General features: G+C 54.5%; 1 protein-coding gene across 2 annotated transcripts in view; it reads right to left on the bottom strand.

Annotated features, from left to right (window-relative positions):
• GFPT2 (glutamine-fructose-6-phosphate transaminase 2) overlaps nt 1-12,002 on the bottom strand; it is a 52,830-nt gene extending 40,828 nt beyond the window's left edge. For both annotated transcript variants that reach the window (XR_004429694.1, XM_033178889.1), the window contains exon 1: nt 11,885-12,002. Coding sequence is in view for 1 of the 2 variants with exons in the window: in XM_033178889.1 (XP_033034780.1) it covers nt 11,885-11,891 (7 nt within the window). In the remaining variant the exon portion in view is untranslated. The remainder of the gene's footprint in view (nt 1-11,884) is intronic.
• Nucleotides 12,003-18,168: the final 6,166 nt, after the last annotated feature.

The raw sequence follows: 18,168 nt of genomic DNA, 5'->3' as shown, positions 1-18,168 counted from the left end.
CTCAATGAAATGAATGTTATATTCCTGAACTGTGAGCGAGGTCCCATCATATAAACTTAATTAATCTATAAACAGTCAAAAATAGGCAATAAAATTAAATAGTACTATAAATTATACTTAACATGCTTCCTGAAAGCGACTGTACACAGGATATGTTTGCACACATGTACTAAGGAGGGCATTTATATATAAAAATATGTACACTGTGCTTTCTGAGCAGTTATAGGCGATTTCTTTTAAAATCTGCCAAGGGCAATTTTCTCAGTAGGCTATTTTTGTCCTCCTTGCCGTCTTTAGGTCAGGTGAGAGGAGTTGAATGTAAGGTCTGTGTGTGCAGTTCAGGCCCTTATGCGGCAGGGCTGAAGTGCCCCCAGTGAGAGTCGCACAGGGCTGCTGCTGCTATTTATGGTTCCAGAGGCTCACACGACAGCCCCCAAACATCTGGGCACGGGAGGTACTTTTGTCACCTTATTTTTTAAAAAGATAGTTACTTTTTGATATGGTTTCACTGTGTCCCCACCCAAATCTCATCTTGAATTGCAGCTCCTACAATTCCCCAGTGCTAGGAGGTAATGGAATCACAGGGGCAGATCTTTCCCATGCTGTTCTCGTGAAAGTGAGTAAGTCTCACGACATCTGATGGTTTTATAAAGGGGAGCTTCCCTGCACAAACTCTCTTCTCTTGTCTGCTGCCGTGTGAGATGTGCCTTTCACCTTCTGTCATGATTGTGAGGCCTCCCCAGCCATGTGGAACTATGAGTCCATTAAACCTTTTTCTTTTGTAAATTGCCCAGTCTTGGGCATGTCTTTAACAGCAGCATGAAAATGGAGTAATACATCTTTGAATGTCAATTAAAATTTTTTAACAGCTTTCTTGAGATATAAGTCATGTACTATAGCATACTCCCATCTAAAGCATGCAATTCAGTGGTTTAGTATATTCAGAGTTGTGCAATTATCACCATTCATGCTTAGGTGAAACCTTTTTTTTTTTTTTTTTTTGAGACAGGGTCTCACTCTGTTGCCTAGGCTGGAGTGCAGAGGTGTGATCTCAGCTCACTGCACCTGGAACTCCCAGGCCCAAGTTATCCCCACAGCCTTGGCCTCACAAAGTGCTGGGATTACAGGCATAAGCCACAGTGCCCAGCCTCGGTGAAACTTTTCATAACATTAATTCTTCTAAAAACAACCAGAGGCTGGCACAGTGGCTCATGCCTGTAATCCTAGCACTTTGGGAGGCCAAGCCGGGCAAATCACGAGGTCAGGAGTTCGAGACCACCCTGGCCAACATGATGAAACCCTGTCTGAACTAAAAAAATAGAAAAATTAGCTGGGTGTGGTGGTGCATGCCTGTAATCCCAGATACTCAGGAGGCTGAGGCAGGAGAATCTGTTGAACTTGGGAGGCAGTGGTTGCAGTGAGCTGAGATCGTGCCACTGCACTCCAGCCTGGGTGACAGAGAGAGACTCCATCTCAAAAACAAAAAACAAAAAAGAAAGAAAGAAACAAACAACCAGAAAATTCCCTGTGGGCACATGGTCCAATTCTGGTCAATGTAAAGACCACAGTTAAGCGAGGGAGGGAACAACCCAAAATCTTTGTTGGAGTCTTTTACACTAAACTTTCCTGGCATCCTGGGCTGGGAATGTTCTAGAATTATACCTGTACCACCCGAAGGGCAGACAGACATCACAGATGACACAAAGGTTCAGAAATGTACCCACTGCCAACTCTGAAAAGGTTTTGCATCTGAGTGATGTTCCTGAGTGCTTCATGAGTCAGCTCTGCAACTCCCCCCTGCAGCTCCCCACCTCCCAGCCAGGCTTCACTGCTGCACGCATGTCAGGCGAGAACGTTCGGCAGGCTCCGCAAGGCGCCTCTGACTTTTGGACCCACGACAGCCTCCTGGACAGCGGCAGGGGTGTAAGGGGTCCTTGTCCTCAGGACCACCAGCTGGGTCTGTACCCAGCCGGGAGGCCCGGTGGCCACTCAGGCACAGCATGGGAGTTCACTGCAGTGAGAAAAGTTGCCAAGGAGTGGTTTTCACCATCTTTGCGCAAGAACTCATAAATCTCATTTTCCCCATGAGCCCTCTTGCATAGTGACATCTCTTCAGTCATTTCCTTCATGAAGGAAGCTCTGTTTCTTTCCTTTTGCAGCTCATCCTCTTGGCTGGATCCTCCCTGCACTCTACTGCACTCAAGTGAATAAAACAGCATTCACACTGTGCTCTTATTATTTAAAAATAAAACACAAAATAAAATGAAGCTCCTTTCCCAGGAATTTCTCCTGCTGTTTACATCAGAATTCCCTTTTGGAATTCCTTCCATCCATAAATAAGAGCTACAGTGAGAATCCATTTTTTAAAACCTATGAGGTCGGTAAAGATCAAACAGTTTGACAGTGAGAGTTTAAATCCGCATACTCTCTTTGGAAGGCAATTTGGCAATCTCTCAAAATTAAAAATGTTCGCATCTGTGGACCAGAGCTGTTGGGCTTCTAGGAAGGTATCCAGCAGATGTCTTTGCGGAGATGTGTGTGCACACGTATGAGGATAGCTGCTCAGGGCTCTTGTGGTTGTCAAAGACTAGCGACAGCCTGATGTCTGGCAGGGGCCGGGCAAGAGACAGTGCAGCCACACAGCACGGCCTTTTGGAGAAAGCTCTCAACAGAGCAAGGGAAAGCTGGCATTCTCTTGGAAGGCAGTGTAAATCTCCAAGACGTGCCAAAAGGAAAAGAAGCTTGCAGAACATGAGTAAATTATGCAAGGGTTGGGGGAGGAGCATGGAGCATTTCTAGAAGGGCACCACGGCCAGAGGGCCATCAGTGGTAGCCTCTGAGGTCACTGGACGTCGAGTAGAAACTTCCTTTCCACTGCACGTGTCCTCTTTATATGGTTAAGACGTTTGTTTCACTGTGTGCCAGTATCATACGTGACCATGTGCTCCTACATGAATGAGGTGGTGGAGAGAACATCACCATTATCTAGATGCCAGATAATGTCTAAATAGGCCAAGACTTCATTCCATCCACGGGGAGATGTCCTAGCCAAGGCCTGAGGGTTGACATGGACCAGCTGTCTGGACAGTGCTGTACACAACACAGACCTGCCTGGTTCACCTTGATTTCCTAGGGCACAGGCATTCCGGTGAGGGGGACCCGAGAGCTTCTGGGGACAGGAGGAGTGATCACGCAGCACCTGGGACCCCCAGCCAGGCCGGGCCTCTGTCTGGTTCTGCTTTCCACCAGTGCTCTAACCCTCCTGGCATGTCCGAAGCACCAGGACCACAACGGCCCTTCCCTCTGCAGGGGATGCCAGCCCTGACCTGGCCAGGCCCTCTTGCCCGTCGACCTCTCCAGCGGGGCCAGGCCCACCTGACTTAGCTGGTCCCCAGTTCCACTCCCCTGAAGAACAACAGCCATACGAGGGCTATAAGAAGGGGCAACCTGAGCACATGCCCCAGCCTTAAAAACACCAGCTCAGGGCCACCCACCTGGGTTGGCTTCCTCCCTGCCACTGCCATTCACCAGCCAAGGCACAGCCAGAAGCACAGAGGCCATGGCCAGTGCCAGAACCCACCTCGAACCCCAGCTCCACCCCTTGATTTTGGTGCAGCCTCCAGCAAGTCACTGAACTTTCAGACCTCAGTTTCCCTGTCAATGAAACAAGGGTGACGGCTACAATAGTGCCTGCCACAGGGCACGGAGCTTGAGAAGTTATCCCTTGAGAGATTATCATTCAATAAAATCAAGGGGAAACAGTACCATTTACTGTCATTTCATCTTGGCCTTCTGCCTGGGGAAATAATGGTTAAACCAAATGTGTTACTTGGCTGTGGCTTGATCAAGATTTAATTCATCTGTAAATAGTTCTCAGGCCCACGAGGCCGCATTGCTGTACTGGGTGCTGCAAGCTACCGGGATGGACCCATCGGGGGGCCTCACTGAGGGCTCCAGAGAAGGACAGGGATGCACAGGGACCTCCCAAGCCCGCAGAGGAGGGGGGAAAGGGCTTCCCGCTGGGGTGGGAGTAGACAGCTCTTTGCAAAGCTGGCTCTTGCTAGCTCTTTGCAAAGGCAGCTCTGACCCATTCTGCAGGTTTTACCAGACAGGTTCCCTATGCGAGCCTTTCCCGCCGACTTTTCCAGCCACATAGCCCTGGTTTTTCGACACAGCACTTGCTTCCTTGTGTTTTTCTTCGGCTCCCCGCTGGATTGTAACCTTCTGGAGGATGGGACCACATCTGTCTCATCCACTGCTGAGTCCTGAGCACCTGGCCCGGGGCCTGGCACATCTTAGGTGCTCAATAAATCCATGTTGAGTGAACGAATAAATGAACAGGTGGAGGCATGCCAGAGAAGGTAGCCTTTGCGCTGCGCCTGAGACAGCCACGGTCCGCCAAGCACAAGCAGCTCTGCACGCTGGGACCCACAGCAAGGACAAGAGGGACACAAAGGCAGGAGGTCCCTAAGTGCCAGCCCCTTACAATGGGAGCACGGCGCCACCAGAGCTCTCAGTTAACCCCAAGATATTCAAACAGAGAGGCGTACGTCCCCCCGCACAACACCCCCGGCCCCATGCACCATGAGGATCCCAGAACTGGCATGAGGACAGCCTTCTAATCAAATGAGCCAGGGCCCAGGGAAGGCCCCCAGCACCCTGCTGCGTGGCCTGCAGGGTAGACCACCATCTACAGGGGCTCCCCACATGCCAACCCTTCCCAAACCTCACCTCCTCTAATCCTCACGACATCCTGTGCCAAGAAACTGTGGTTCCCAGGGATAGAGATGGCATCTGAGGCTCCACCTCCAAAGACTTGAGTAATTCACAGCCAGGTCTGCCTGACTGCAAGCCTGGGCTCACCACTTCTACCCCCACCTCCCCACAATCAGCATAGAAACCTATTTCAAGGAGAGAGACATAACTCACACAGAGGGTCCCTGGCTTCAGCAGAGATGCCCGCCTAGCACCAGATGGGTCCAGGACAGGTGCTGCCCCCTGAGAGCCGAACCCCACCACGGGGCAGTCCAGCTTCCAACTCCACCTTTTTCTTCCTATTCAGCCCCCTCCCCGCCAGGGCCTCGGTGACCATGGTGAGGCACGTTCCAGCTACGTCCCTCTCTCGTCCTCTCTGCCCCGGGGGACCACTGCCTGAAGTCAACCCCTCCTGCTGTCTGGCCTGAGCCTGCCTTGCTTCCCATGCCATCCTGCAGTGTCTGCCCTCTGGGTCCCACTCCCGCAGCGTGCCCTCAGCCCAGTGTGTGCGCCCCTCGGGTCCCCAGGCCTACGCACATGTGATGCCTCTTCCAACCCCCTACCCCAAATGAAGATCTTTCCCTCCTCTGAACCCCTTTTCCATCTTTCCGCCCCCTTTCCAAGGTCTCTGTCGCTTCCTGCCTTGATCTACTGCTCTTTCCTGGCCTCGACTCCCAGGGCTGCCCGTGGCGTAGGCATCACTGGCAGGTGACAGGATTTTAAGTGAGCTGAGAATGGGGCAGCAAATGACACCCAACTTCTTTGGGGGAAAGTCCTCCCCTTTCTGTTACTCTTCTTAGCTTGGAAATGTCCTTGCAGAACTGAGAGGGAACAGCCATCAGGCCTAGCAAACCTGGGAGCAGTCATTTCTCATACGGAACTGACAAGGGATGGACTCAGCCAGGTGGCGGATGCTGAGCGCCCAGAGGGGCTGGACACGGAGGTGCCTTCAGGTTCCCAGGAACCTGCAGAGGGTTGGGATTGAGAGGCCAGGAGAGCTGAAGGCAGGAGGGCCTGAAAATCAGGCTTCATGGAAAGTCTGAGATATAGCAGCCTGGAGTTCTTTTTAAATAAAGGGAGCACTTTATAACCTCTGCAAAGATGGCCCTGGGCCAAGCATCCTTCCCACCGGCAGGAGAGCCCAGGAGGCTTGGAGAAAGGCCCGGCCTGGGGGCAGAGGCTGCCCTGGCCCCACCACCCAGCTTGATCATGTCCCCTGTGGTCACCCACCCAGAGCTTCCAGACAGTCTTTCAGGGCCCTATCCTCAAAACTGATACACAAAATGAACTGGGAAAGGTCCCGAAAGGAGAGGGGCGGAGAAAAACTCAAGGGGATTCCAGAAGGACCTGTCATGAGCCCTCCGAGAGGAGATTGTAGACCCTTTGCCCTGGCTCACTGCTATGACCTGGGGCTTCCAGTACTTCCTCTGTACAACGCCCGAGAGATCACACAGGAAGTCAGGAGCAAAGACACCATGACCGAGCACACAGGCAGGGGCCTCCGAAGCTCAGGGTTCAACCCCCAAGTGACAGATAACGACAATGACCAGCGCAGGGAGGTGACATTCCCTGGACACCCAGCCAGAAGGTCAGCCACACCGGGGCACTGAATTCCTGGGATTTTCTCTACACCCCCTGGAGTGCTGACGGCGGGGGGGGGGGGGGGGGTTGGGGGGTGGGCGGGGTGGTGGTGGAGGGAGGAAGGGTTTGCGGCCTGGCGGGTGGGGAAGACTCCACTTCGCAGCAGCCAGGTTGGGCCCATGTTCTGATTCTGGTGATGCTGTTTTGAAAAATCTCTCCAACTTTCCAAGCATAGGCTTCCCAATGAAAGCCCAGCCCTCACTGCGAGTGAGGAGACCGTTCCAGGGAGAGGCCCAGCCAGTGCTCCACACAGGAGAGGCTGGCTCTGGGGAGCTATGTCACCACCCACCCAGGCCGGGACTGTCCCCTCACAGAGCCTGTCTTTCTCCCACCATCTGGTGCTTCTCAGAACTGAAGGGACTGACCTTTATAGCCCATGAGCCTCCTAGAGATTAAATAATATCCCAGGTCCCAAACTGCATTACTTCCTGTCTCAACAGAAGAGTATGGTCAAGTTGAATGTCTGCCTCAATGAGTCTCATGAAATTCCCAAGCGTGTGCACGTGTGTGCCTGGGCCTGCCTGTGTGTGTTGGGGGAAGAGGGACAGGTCCACTCTCCTGGGTGAGGCCCACAGGTGTGGGGAGTCCCCTGAGCCTTGGGCTAGGGCTGCTGAGGAGCTGTGGCCTCTCTGACCATCCAGCAATCATTCTCATACACTAGGAAAGGTCACTTGGTGAGGTGGGGATGACAATTCCTGCCACCTCCTCACAGAAACAAGATCAAAGCTGGAGGTGCTACGCATGCATGTGATCCCACGCCAGGCTCTTACAGAAAGGCAGAGGAACCCGCGGGCCTGGCGGGGGCCCTGAGCAGACCCGGCACCTGGCTCAGGGTAAAAAGGGGACTTGGCTCCCCTGGAGACAGCCCTAGCCTGCCCCAGGCCTCTTCCAGACCCCAGGGGTTAAAGTAACCTCACCACTGGAATCCATGGGATAAGAGACTCTGCTTCCTGCGGTCACCCGGACAGGACATTTCTTTTTTTTTTTTTCTTTTTTCGAGACAGAGTCTTGCTCTGTCACCAGGCTGGAGTGCAGTGGTGCGATCTCAGCTCACTGCAACCTCTGCCTCCCGGGTTCAAGCAATTCTTCTGCCTCAGCCTCCCAAGTAGCCGGGACTACAGGTGTGCGCCACCATGCCTGGCTAATTTTTTGTATTTTAGTGGACACAGGGTTTCACCGTGTTGGTCAGGATGGTCTCAATCTCCTGACCTCATGATCTGCCCGCCTTGGCCTCTGAAAGTGCTGGGATTACATGCATGAGTCCCCGTGCCCAGCCATTTCTATTTTTTAACAGAAAAGTTGCTAGTGTCCCTTTCATTCTTACAGTTTCACCAAAAACAAAGGGGGAAGTGACATATACTCTAAAATTTAATTAAAAGAAAAAAAATTTTAAGAAAAGAAGGGGACAAGTACAGTGGCTCATGCCTGTAATCCTAGCACTTTGGGAGGCCAAAGTGGGGGGATGGCTTGAGCCCAGGAGTTCAAGGATGCAGTGAGCCATGACTGCCCCACTGCATCCCCGCCTGGGTAACAGAGTGAGACTCTGCCTCTAAAAATAAAAACAAAATACCTAAATAGTTCAATTGTTTTATTGTGGAATTCATTTTCAAAATTTTCTCTCAAATTTATAATCTCAAATTAATCTGTCTTAATAAACTAATTTTGCTAGATACAAAAATAATCTCTCAATTGAAAAGCACTGTTTACTGACGCTACACCATAAAGGTATAAATAGAAGGTTTTTCTGAACTTGGGAAACTCCTGAGGAGAGAGTGGAGGGCTGCAGCCAGCATAGAGACTGGAGCAACCCGGCCACAAAGCCAAGGAACGCGCAGCCCCAGGAGCTGGGAGAGGCCGGCGACGCATTCTCCCTGGAGCCTCTGGAGGAGGCGCAGCCCTAGAGGTACCTTGATCTGGCCCAGTAAAACCGATTCTGGACTTGTGGTCTCCAGAACTGTGAGAGAATACACAGCCCTGGAGGTACCTTGATCTGGCCCAGTAAAACCGATTCTGGACCTGTGGCCTCCAGCACTGTGAGAGAATACATTTCTGTTGTTTCAAATCAGCAAGTTTGCGGTCATTTGTTACAGCAGCCAATGGAGACCACCGCACCAACCAGGACAAAAGATGGTGATGTCAAGGCAAGGGCTTCACCTTCTGGCAAGAACTAAAGATTCTCCAATTCTTCACAGTGATTGTGGGTTGTTTTTTTTTTTCTCCCTCACGGATTACTAAGTGCAGTATGGGAAGCACAGGGACGGTTTACAAATTTGTGGATGGGAAGCACAAATCCTTCCTGCCAAATCCCCATGCATGCCTGGTCCCTGCTGCCATGCCCTGGCTCATGCTGTGCCCCAGCCCAGCGTGCCCGCCACCCCCCTCCTCTCTGCAGGGCTTGTGCTTATGTCTGGGCCCTTGTGGCACTGCCCCCGGTCCCTCCCCTTCTTCCTAGGAAAGTCAGCTCCTGCCTCTGTTGTGCAGAGTCCCATCAGCGAGTGAAGCAGCTGGGAAGGACTGGGAGAAAAGGGGAGTTTGCGTCCATCACCCAAGGGGTCACCCAGGCCCTATTTGGAAATAAGGACTCAGGGTTGCTCATCTTCAGATTTTATCAAGAGAAGCCAAAACTCCCACCTACTTATGTGGAATCCCCCAGTTTTGTACGTTGGTAACTAATATAGGAAAAGGTTAAAACCCCGTGACCCAAACAAAAAGATGTTTGCCTTCCCGGTTCAGCCAGTACTCTACCAGGCTGTAGCCCGTGCTCAAGGTCCTCCCTCCACAGCAGCACTGCCCTGATCGGCATCCCGTCCCTACTGGTGACCAGTCTCTGGACTGGCCCTGCGGCTCACCTGCCCCTTCTTTGAGGGGAGGACCACACCCATGGGATCTTCAAGTCCCCCAAGGCCTGGAAAACACAGGGCATTTCCACTGAATGAAAAAGGAAGGAGAGAAGGAAAGGAGAGAGAGAGGGAGGAAATATTGTAAATTTTCTGTCGCAGAAAGTCAGCAAAATGCCAGCAACTTTCAGAGTGTCATTTCAGCTAAATTCTCAGTGCACTGAACGTTTTTGAGAATCATCTGCTGTTTGCAGAGGATCAACTACTGCCGAGTCCTGGCTTCCCATGAAAGAAGCAGCAGGATAAAGGACAGCAAGACATAATCTCAGCAGTGTCATCGCCAAGTGATAAGGAAGCGCCTTAGGTCTCCGCCCCTGTGGGAACGGCCCAAGAGATCTGAGCCCCGAGGACTGCTCAGACGCCAGGTGCGCACAGCCTTCGCAGGGCCTCAGCTTCCCCAGCGTAAAGTGAAGAGCTTATCTGGTTCTTTCTAGGAGCATCTTCACGATTCTTGCGGTATCCCTGTACTAACAGCATAATCACTACTTTTTTTTTCTGTAGAAATTGATTAAATTTTCAAAAATTGAAATGAATTCATGCCAAAAGAAAACCACCATAAAAGGAAAATCAGTATCACTTGTCAGACATACTCAGACCATCAACCCCCAAAACAGACCAATGTACTCAATTCTAGCCAGCTGCTGCTGCCTGCTCTGAGCCAGGAATGGCTTCTCCTGTGCAAAGGATACTTAGCAAGTGTCAGAGATGTTAAGGACACATTAGCACCAAGTTGAAACTTTCTCCTGATGTTCCTGAAAAGGAAATAACTTTCCCATGCAGGGATTCCACGACTTCCTTCTGAGCTGTGCCCTCCCCACTTCCCCCACCCTGCCCCCAGCCCCAAATCAGCAAACCTGAGAATTCTGAGAAGGCACCGAACCCAGCATGCACTCTTTGATTCTGGCTCCGAGTGGGCATCCCCATGGACCACAGCCACTCCTGAGCCCTGGGTGTCCTCTGGGGACCTCAAGCTCCTTCTCACATACAACCACAAGTCAGTACCAGAAGATCTGAGGATACAGGTGGTCACACCCCAAGCTCAACCTTTCCCTAGGAGACAACGTGTGTGTGACCCTTTAAGAAGCAGAACAAACACACTTGTGATTTTGTGAGCTGGAGGAGGTAGAGCCCCCCTCCAAAGCTCAGAGAGACTTGGGAAAAAACCAGATGCCAGTAAGAAGGAGGATGACAGGCAGGGGTGGCAGTGGGGGCAGAGGAGCATCCAAAAAGTAAGGGGAAGGAGAGCCTCTGGTGCTGGGGGGCAGACCCTCCTGGTTCAAGGGTCTCCTGCACAAGTCTGGTTCCAAGGCCACCAGCTTTGGTCAAGGGTCTTGAATGCCACACTGAGAGGTTTGGAACCCGCAGGGCTTGGACATCTGACAAAACTGCCACCTTTGCCTCATCTCTGTCCCCAGAAACACCCAAAGGTGGCTCTACACATGGCGAATGGCGTCTGGGAGTATGAGATTTTAGCTGAGGGCTCAGGAATTTCAACGGATGCCTGTTCAGCCTGGGTGAGGCTGCAACCCGAAGCAGGCTGCCCGCTCCACCGTAGGTGGTTCCCTTCTGCTGAGCGGCTGGCCTCGGACACAAGGTCTGCACAGACCTCGGCCAGGGCTCACCGCGGGCGCACCCCACCCCGGCCCTCAGCAAAGTCAGAGAGAGGCCTTTCATGGCTTCAGAAGTTCCTCCAGGTCCTCCAGCCACAGGCGGCTGGAATGGGTAACTGAATCCTACTCAAGGAAAAAAAAAAAAGAGCACAGTGACCTTTTGTCCCAGCAGAAGTTCCCGGCGCTCTCCCGGCCAGCGGAGGCGGCCCAGCCAGGAGAGTAAAGAATTGCAGATGTGCGCTCCGGGCCGCGGCCGCCCTCCCCACGGTCCCGCAGCCACGCAGGACAGCGCGGGACGCCGCGGGAATCGGACGCCCGGCCCCGCTCCCCGCCCCGGACTCCCTCTCGTAGCTTTGGGCCGAGGCTCCGGCAGTGGCTGCCTCTTTCCCGCGCGAAGAGGGGGCAACACGGCACCAACCCCTCTAGGGACCAGAGGTTCCTTTGGGGTCGCGAGGAGGGCGCGCAGGCCCTGCCTGAGCGCACTGACGCCGCGGGGGCGACCCGCGGGCTGCGGGGACGGCGGGGCGGGGTCGCCTCTCCTCTCCCCGGTAGGCGCGGCGGGCTGACCGGGATGGGCGCCCCGCACCCGGGATGCGCCGGCCTGCCCGTGGCCGCCTTTGTGGGCGACTGGGAGACGTGGAGGACAGCGGCATCGGTCGGCATGGGGTGGGGACCCCTCTGTTACGGGGTCCAGGCCGGACCGGACCAAGTCCCTCCCCTCCGTGGGGAGCGGGCCTCGGTCCCCCTCACTGTGTCCGAGACCGGGAGTCGGGTTGGGCATCCCCCGCCCACACCTCCGAGACAGCCACTCGGGAACGCGGCTGAGGGGCAGCAGGCCCGGCCGACCACAGCCCCTCGGTGGGACCCGGGGCAGATCGGCGCCCCCAGCCAGGTCCTCGGCGCCTGCTCGCGGGCGGAGGCTGCGGCGCCAGGACCCGCGGGCGGCGCGGAGGAGGCGAGTCCGGCGGGCGCGGCACTCACCGCACATCGTGGCTGCTTCTGGGGTTCCTCCGCGGCTCCGGGGCGCTGCCTGTTCGGACGCTGGGGCAACTCCGTGGGCTCCGTGCGCTCCGCGGTCTCCAGCTCGGCCGCCAGCGCTTATAACCCGGAGCCCTCCCAGCGGGGCGGGGACGGGGCGGGGCCTCCCCGCCTGCCTGCTCCCATTGGCCCCCGGTTGTCGTGACAACGGCGGGACCCGGCCCCCAGGAGCCAGCGAGGGGGCCGAGGGGCGGCTCCCAGGCGCGCGTTCAGACTGTAAGGCGAGGGCGCCGGGCGCAGATCCCGGAGCAGGGCTTAGGGCAACCGACCGCCCGAGTTCGGACCCCGACTCAGCCACTGAGTAGGCGTGGAAGCCGGGCAGGGCCCGATCGCGCTGTGCCTCCGCTTTCCCATCTGTGAAACGGGCTACCCAGGGAGGCTCCCTCTCGGGGGTGCTGAGAAGTCAGACGGTCTGTGTAAGGCGCAGAGCAGGGGGTCCGGCACCATTCACCAGCTCAGGAAACCCGCATGAGCGGCTGTCCCAGCCGCGCTCCCATCTGGGTGACAGGCTTGTTTCAGAGCTCACAAAACTCTGAGCCTGGTCCTCACCCTGCATGGAGAGAACTCCTGGGCTTGGCGGAAAGGTGAGAAAACGGACGCTCCTGGAGGCAGAAAAGGACTCTGCCAAAACCGGACCGCCGCGGCGGTGGCAGGATTCGAACCTGGGATTTACCGCAGAGCCCGAACTTGGAGGCGAGGGTTCCGCAGGTTGTAAACAAAGCTGGAGGCGCCCCAGGAAGCCCCGACCCCACCCGCGCCCAGCTGCTCCCGGAGCTCTGTCCTGCGCTGCAGGCCCGCGAGGGCCCCAGGGGTTCCCACGCCTGGGGTCGGAATCCGACCCTCCAGTGAGGCACCAAGGCCCGCGTTTCTCCGCCCTGGTTCCCGGCCGTCCCTCCCCTTCCCCCTGCACTCTGGGCCCCTCGTCTCCCGAGGAAGGCCACGAGAACCGGCCTAACGTTTGCGCACTTTGAAGCTGGTTTTTTTTTTTTTTTTTTTTTTTTTTATTTTATTTTTTTTTTTTGAGGCGGAGTCTCGCTCTGTCGCCCGGGCTGGAGTGCAGTGGCCGGATCTCAGCTCACTGCAAGCTCCGCCTCCCGGGTTCACGCCATTCTCCTGCCTCAGCCTCCCGAGTAGCTGGGACTACAGGCGCCCGCCACCTCGCCCGGCTAGTTTTTTTGTATTTTTAGTAGAGACGGGGTTTCACCGTGTTAGGCAGGATGGTCTTGATCTCCTGACCTCGTGATCCGCCCGTCTCGGCCTCCCAAAGTGCTGGGATTACAGGCTTGAGCCACCGCGCCCGGCCTGAAATTCTAAACAGATCCTCCTCAGTCGTGGGGAAAAAAAAAAGATTTTTACATCTCGTCTAGAGCATTCTTCTGACTTAATTTCACCGCGACTCTGCAAGCCCCAGGGGGAAGGAGGTTGTGCCATTGGAGGGTTGAGAAAACTGAGACTCCACGACAGTGTAGGAGGGGGCTTGGGCGAGTCGTGTTGTTGGGATATCTCAGAGCGATTCAGGAGCCGCCGCGTTTGCCAGCAACCCTCCACTATGCAGGCTGGCTTTCCTTCCTTCCTTCTCTCATTGCTAAGTACCCACTTCACGCCTGTCAGGGTGTGGGTGCTAGAGACTTATTGATGAAAGAGAACAGTTCTGGCCCTGCTCTCCTAACACTTACAAGTGAAAGGGAATCAGACACTAAGCTCGTGGTTACACAGAGAGCTAAAAATTCCAGGTAGGATACAGGGAGGGGGGCTGGGCCAGCAGCAGAGAGGGTGCCAGGCTCTGCCTGGGACTGGGCAGGGCTGCGCTGGTGCAGGTGGTCCAGAGCCTAGCGAAGCCAGGAAGGAGGGAGCTGCAGAGGGTGCAAAGGTCCCCTGGGTGAGGGCTAGAACTTGAATGTGGAGATCAGGTTGTTTGGCCCAGACTGGCCTCCACTGTTGTAACTGAGGTGGGGACAGGGTGATGTCATCGCCTTGTCTTGCTGGCACCAAGAACCCAGGAGCCCTGGGGTCCTAACAGGGTCCAAATCTGCCCTTTATCCTCCTGGAGGAGTCACAGCTCCATGGTGAGGAATGGCACGAGTGCACACTACCACCCCCCGGGATGCATCTGTAGCAGCTGCTGGCTGAGCATCACTCCTGCTTGGAGCACCAGCCCTCTGAGAGTCATTTGGGAGGTTGATGGCCTGGGCCTGGCCACATAGCCTGGGCAGTGGTTCAGAGGTCAGCATGTGGCCTAGGCTGGGACGTTGACAACTTGCGTCAGCACATGAGGGAAACTAGCAGAAAAGATGAGCTTGGCCTGGCACAGTGGCTTGGCTCTTCATCCCAGCACCTTGGGAGGCCGAGGCAGGAGAATTACCTGAGGCCAGAAGTGGAAACCAGCCTGGGCAACAACAGGGAGACCCATCTTTACGAAAAGTAAAAAAAGAAAAAAAAAGAAAAAAACAAACAGCCTGGTGCGCTGGGCGCAATGGCCCATGCCTGTAATCCCAGCACTTTGCGGGGGCAAAAGTTTGAGATCTTTTGGGCTTGCTTGAGCCCAGGAGTTCGAGACCAGCCTGGCAACACAGCAAAACCCGTTTCTACTAAAAACACAAAAATCAGCTGGGTGTGGTAATGTGCATCTGTAGTTCCAGCTACTCGAGAGGCTGAGGCACATGAATGGCTTGAAACTGGGAGGTGGAGGCTGAAGTGAGCCGAAATTGCACCACTACACTCCAGCCTGGGTGACAGAGCAACTGTCTCAAAACAAAACAAAAACCCAGGTGTGATGGCATGTGCCTGTAGCCTCAGCTACTCAGGAGGCGGGAGGACCTGCTTGATCAGCCCAGACAACATATTAAGACCTTGTCTCTACAGAAAAATATTTTTTAAATAGAAAGGATGGCTTATCCTCTCCTGAGTGGTGTGGCCGGTAGGAGGATGTCCTGATGATGCTGGGGACCTTCTCATCACTTTTGCAGTGGGGTGGAGAGAGGCCATTGAAGAGTGGAGCAATTGGAGCAAGGCAGATGGATCGAGGATGGAGACGATACACATCAGAGCCCCTGGATTCAGCTAGATCTGAAACCAAGATTTATTCCTGGACTTCTCAGTATCAGAGCTCAATAAATTCTCATCTTTGCTTGGGGTACTCTCAAGGGACTTCTGTCATTTGCAACCAAGTAGAGTCCTGACTCTTTGATCATGCTGGAACTAAAGTCTGAGGCCCAGGGGAATGGTTAGGCAGGAAGCCGGTGGCAGCCGGGAAAGGAGGCCTGGTCTGGATCAGGGGGCCCAGGCTTGGCCCTTTTGAAGGAGGGAAGATGCAGGGCCATGCCTAGGTGCCTCTCTCAGCTGGACCCCATACCTGTGCTTGCAGGGGGAGCCGGGTGTGGAGTCTGCTCCTCACGGTTCCAGTGTCCACTGCTCATGCTGCTCTCCACGGCCGGCCCCAGCCACACTTTCCAGGAGTGCCTCAACCTTTCTGGCCAGCAAGTGAGCCAAAGACCTGGCTGCTTCACCTAAGCAGCTTTTGCAAGCACTTGATAGTTGGGAGATTTGCTCATTGATCTGGTTTCTCCCGAACAGCCCAGAGATCTTCTCCCCTCCCCCAGGCTCTACCCCCAACACAAACTGCCCAGCTGGGTCCCATGGCTGTCCAGGTAGATGAGGAATGCACCTGCCATCCCCTGGCCACAGGACCTGTTCAGCTACTTTTCCCTGTGACAATCCCACTACGGTCTGGGGAGGGTTATGGGGCCCGTGGTAGGGCGAGGGCCTCTTCCAACTCCCATGGGGTCCAGGCTGGACTTTCACCAACTCTCATGCTGGCATCAGGGTCCTCTCTACCAGTTTCCACCAGCCCAGCTCTGCCTGAATCTGGCTGGGCTATGGCTGCAGGGTGACCTGGGGTGGTCACCTGTTCTTCCCGATCTCCTTTTGCCCTTCCAGATGTAGAAATGCCAGGCATATCTCAGTGTGGCCCAGAGACACAGCCCAGCCCAGGGACCATAGGGCCTCCTGAACTTCAGCAGAGGGCCCAGGGGGCTGGGGGTGCAGGGCGCTGAGGCCTGCAGCTGGGAGTACTGCACTGGATCTCTCCATGGCGTGGGGAGGGAAATCCTAGGGGAATCTCTGAGTGGTGCCCACAGTGGGCAGTGGGTGGGGTTCAGGGAGCCCAGAGGACACATCACAGGTGTCATGACTCGGACAGAGTGTCCTGCCTCAGGGAGGCCGATCCTCAGCTCAAACTTAAGATGATGGGGCACCGGGAATAGCAGGGCTAAGGGCCAGACCTGGCATGGGGCAGGAAGCCACACCGCTCCACCCCCGCCCATCTTGAGAGGCTGGGATAGGGTGGATGGGGTATGAGTAGGTCACACACACGCACACAAAATCCCCGGTTAGGGAAAATCTGAGAAAACTGATCTGGGGCCAGGATTCAAGACAGCCAGAGGGGGAGAGCCAGGCAGGAAACCAAGGCAGGAATCCTTCCAAGGAAAAGAAGCTTGTCTGGGGCCTGGAAAGGGGCAGGGTCATGTAGCTCAGGTTTTGTCCCCGAGATGGCTTCACCACCAGCCCCCACCACCATCCCAGGGCTGAGGTGAGAGAGGGCCACACCCCATTCCTGTTATCAGGGCAGGCCGGGCTGCGCAGTGGTCCTCTCTCTCAAGTTCCTGGGTGACAGGGATCTGTTTCACCTTCTTTCTCTCTCCTGTGGGAACTCTGGAGGAGGTTTGCCACAAAGCTGAACTCGTGTATTCTTTTATGATTGTAGGTTTTGTTTTTTTTTAATAGGGCTACTTATACATTTTATAACTTTTTTCTTTTTCCTTTTGAGACAAAGTTTCACTTTGTTGCCCAGAGTGGAGTGCAGTGGCAGGATCTCCCCTCACTGCAACCTCTGCCTTCCTGCCTTCCCGATTCAAGCAATTCTCATGCCTCAGCCTCCTGAGTAGCTGGGATTACAGGTGCCTGCAACCATACCCAGCTGATTTTTTTGTATTTTAGTAGACACAAGGTTTCACCATGTTGCCCAGGCTGATCTCTAATTCCTGAGCTCAGGAAATCCACCCGTCTTGGCCTCCCAAAGTGCTGGGATTCCAGGCGTGAGCCACCACACAGAGCCTGAACCACTGCACCTGGCCAACTTTTTTCTTACAAAAGAAATACATGGTCATTTCAGGAAAGAGAGGATAAAAATGTTTTTAAAGGGCTAATGACTCAACTTTTTACCCACCACCAAATGTTATCCTCTGCACCTATAGTCAGTATTTAAAGTATTTAAACAATGGTACAGTCATTCTGCAAACATTGTTTTGTAGCTGGAATTTGACTTCTGGTTAGAAAGAACTTCAAATTGTGCTGCAAAGCTGGGATCTTGCCCAGGGTCATCAGCACTGTCCCTGATGCACCTCTGTGCCATGGCATCCTGGAAAACTTGGGCTTTCCGCTCTGCTTGGCCAGGTGACGGTGGGGGTTTGTGCGAGACGATCACTAATCTGATACTGCACCAAGCATTGGCCGTGAGACAGCGGTGGTGGGTGGGCGGCAGGCTACCCCATGTCGCTCCGTTCCTGTTAACTCTCTGGCTGAGACAAAGGGGCTGGGGCTGTGGACTGAATGCTTGTGTCCCCCCAGATTCATATGTTGAAATCCTAGCCCCCAAGATGATGCTATTAGGATACAGGGCCTTTCGGGACGTGCTTCAGTCGTGAAGACTGAGCCCTTGTGAAGGGGTTCGTGCCCTTACCTAAGGGACCCTGGAGAGCTGCCTTGTCCCTTGGGATGCAGTGAGAAAGCACCACCCATGAACCAGGAAATGAGCCCTGATGAGGCGCCAGATCTGCTGGTGCCTTGATCTTGGACTTCCCAGCCTCCAGAACTGTAAGCAATAACCTTGTTGTTTACAGGCCCCCCAGTCTGCGGTGTCCTGTTGTGGCAGCCACATGGACGGGGAAGACAGCTGATGAAGGTAACACCGGCCTTTCCTCACCTGTGTGGCCCTACTTACACTCACCCCATGCCAATCACTCAGTTATTTCAGGCAAAGTAGCTTCTCAGGGACAAAAAGGTACATGCTGGGGTCCCTGCAGGAGCAGGGAGAGGCCTCACATCCACGGGCCGTGTGGGGGGGGTAAAGTATGGCTGTTCGTTTATTTTTCAAATGTCCTCAGCACTTACATGTGCCTGCCCTGTGCTAGGCCGGGCGTGTAGAGAGGAAACCAACCCAGTTTCCACCC

This window comes from Trachypithecus francoisi, unplaced genomic scaffold (assembly GCF_009764315.1).
Source record: "Trachypithecus francoisi isolate TF-2019V2 unplaced genomic scaffold, Tfra_2.0 Lachesis_group2, whole genome shotgun sequence".
Lineage (NCBI taxonomy): Eukaryota > Metazoa > Chordata > Mammalia > Primates > Cercopithecidae > Trachypithecus > Trachypithecus francoisi.
The sequence above is the reverse complement of the archived record's forward strand: the minus strand, read 5'-3'. Positions and strand labels throughout refer to the sequence as shown.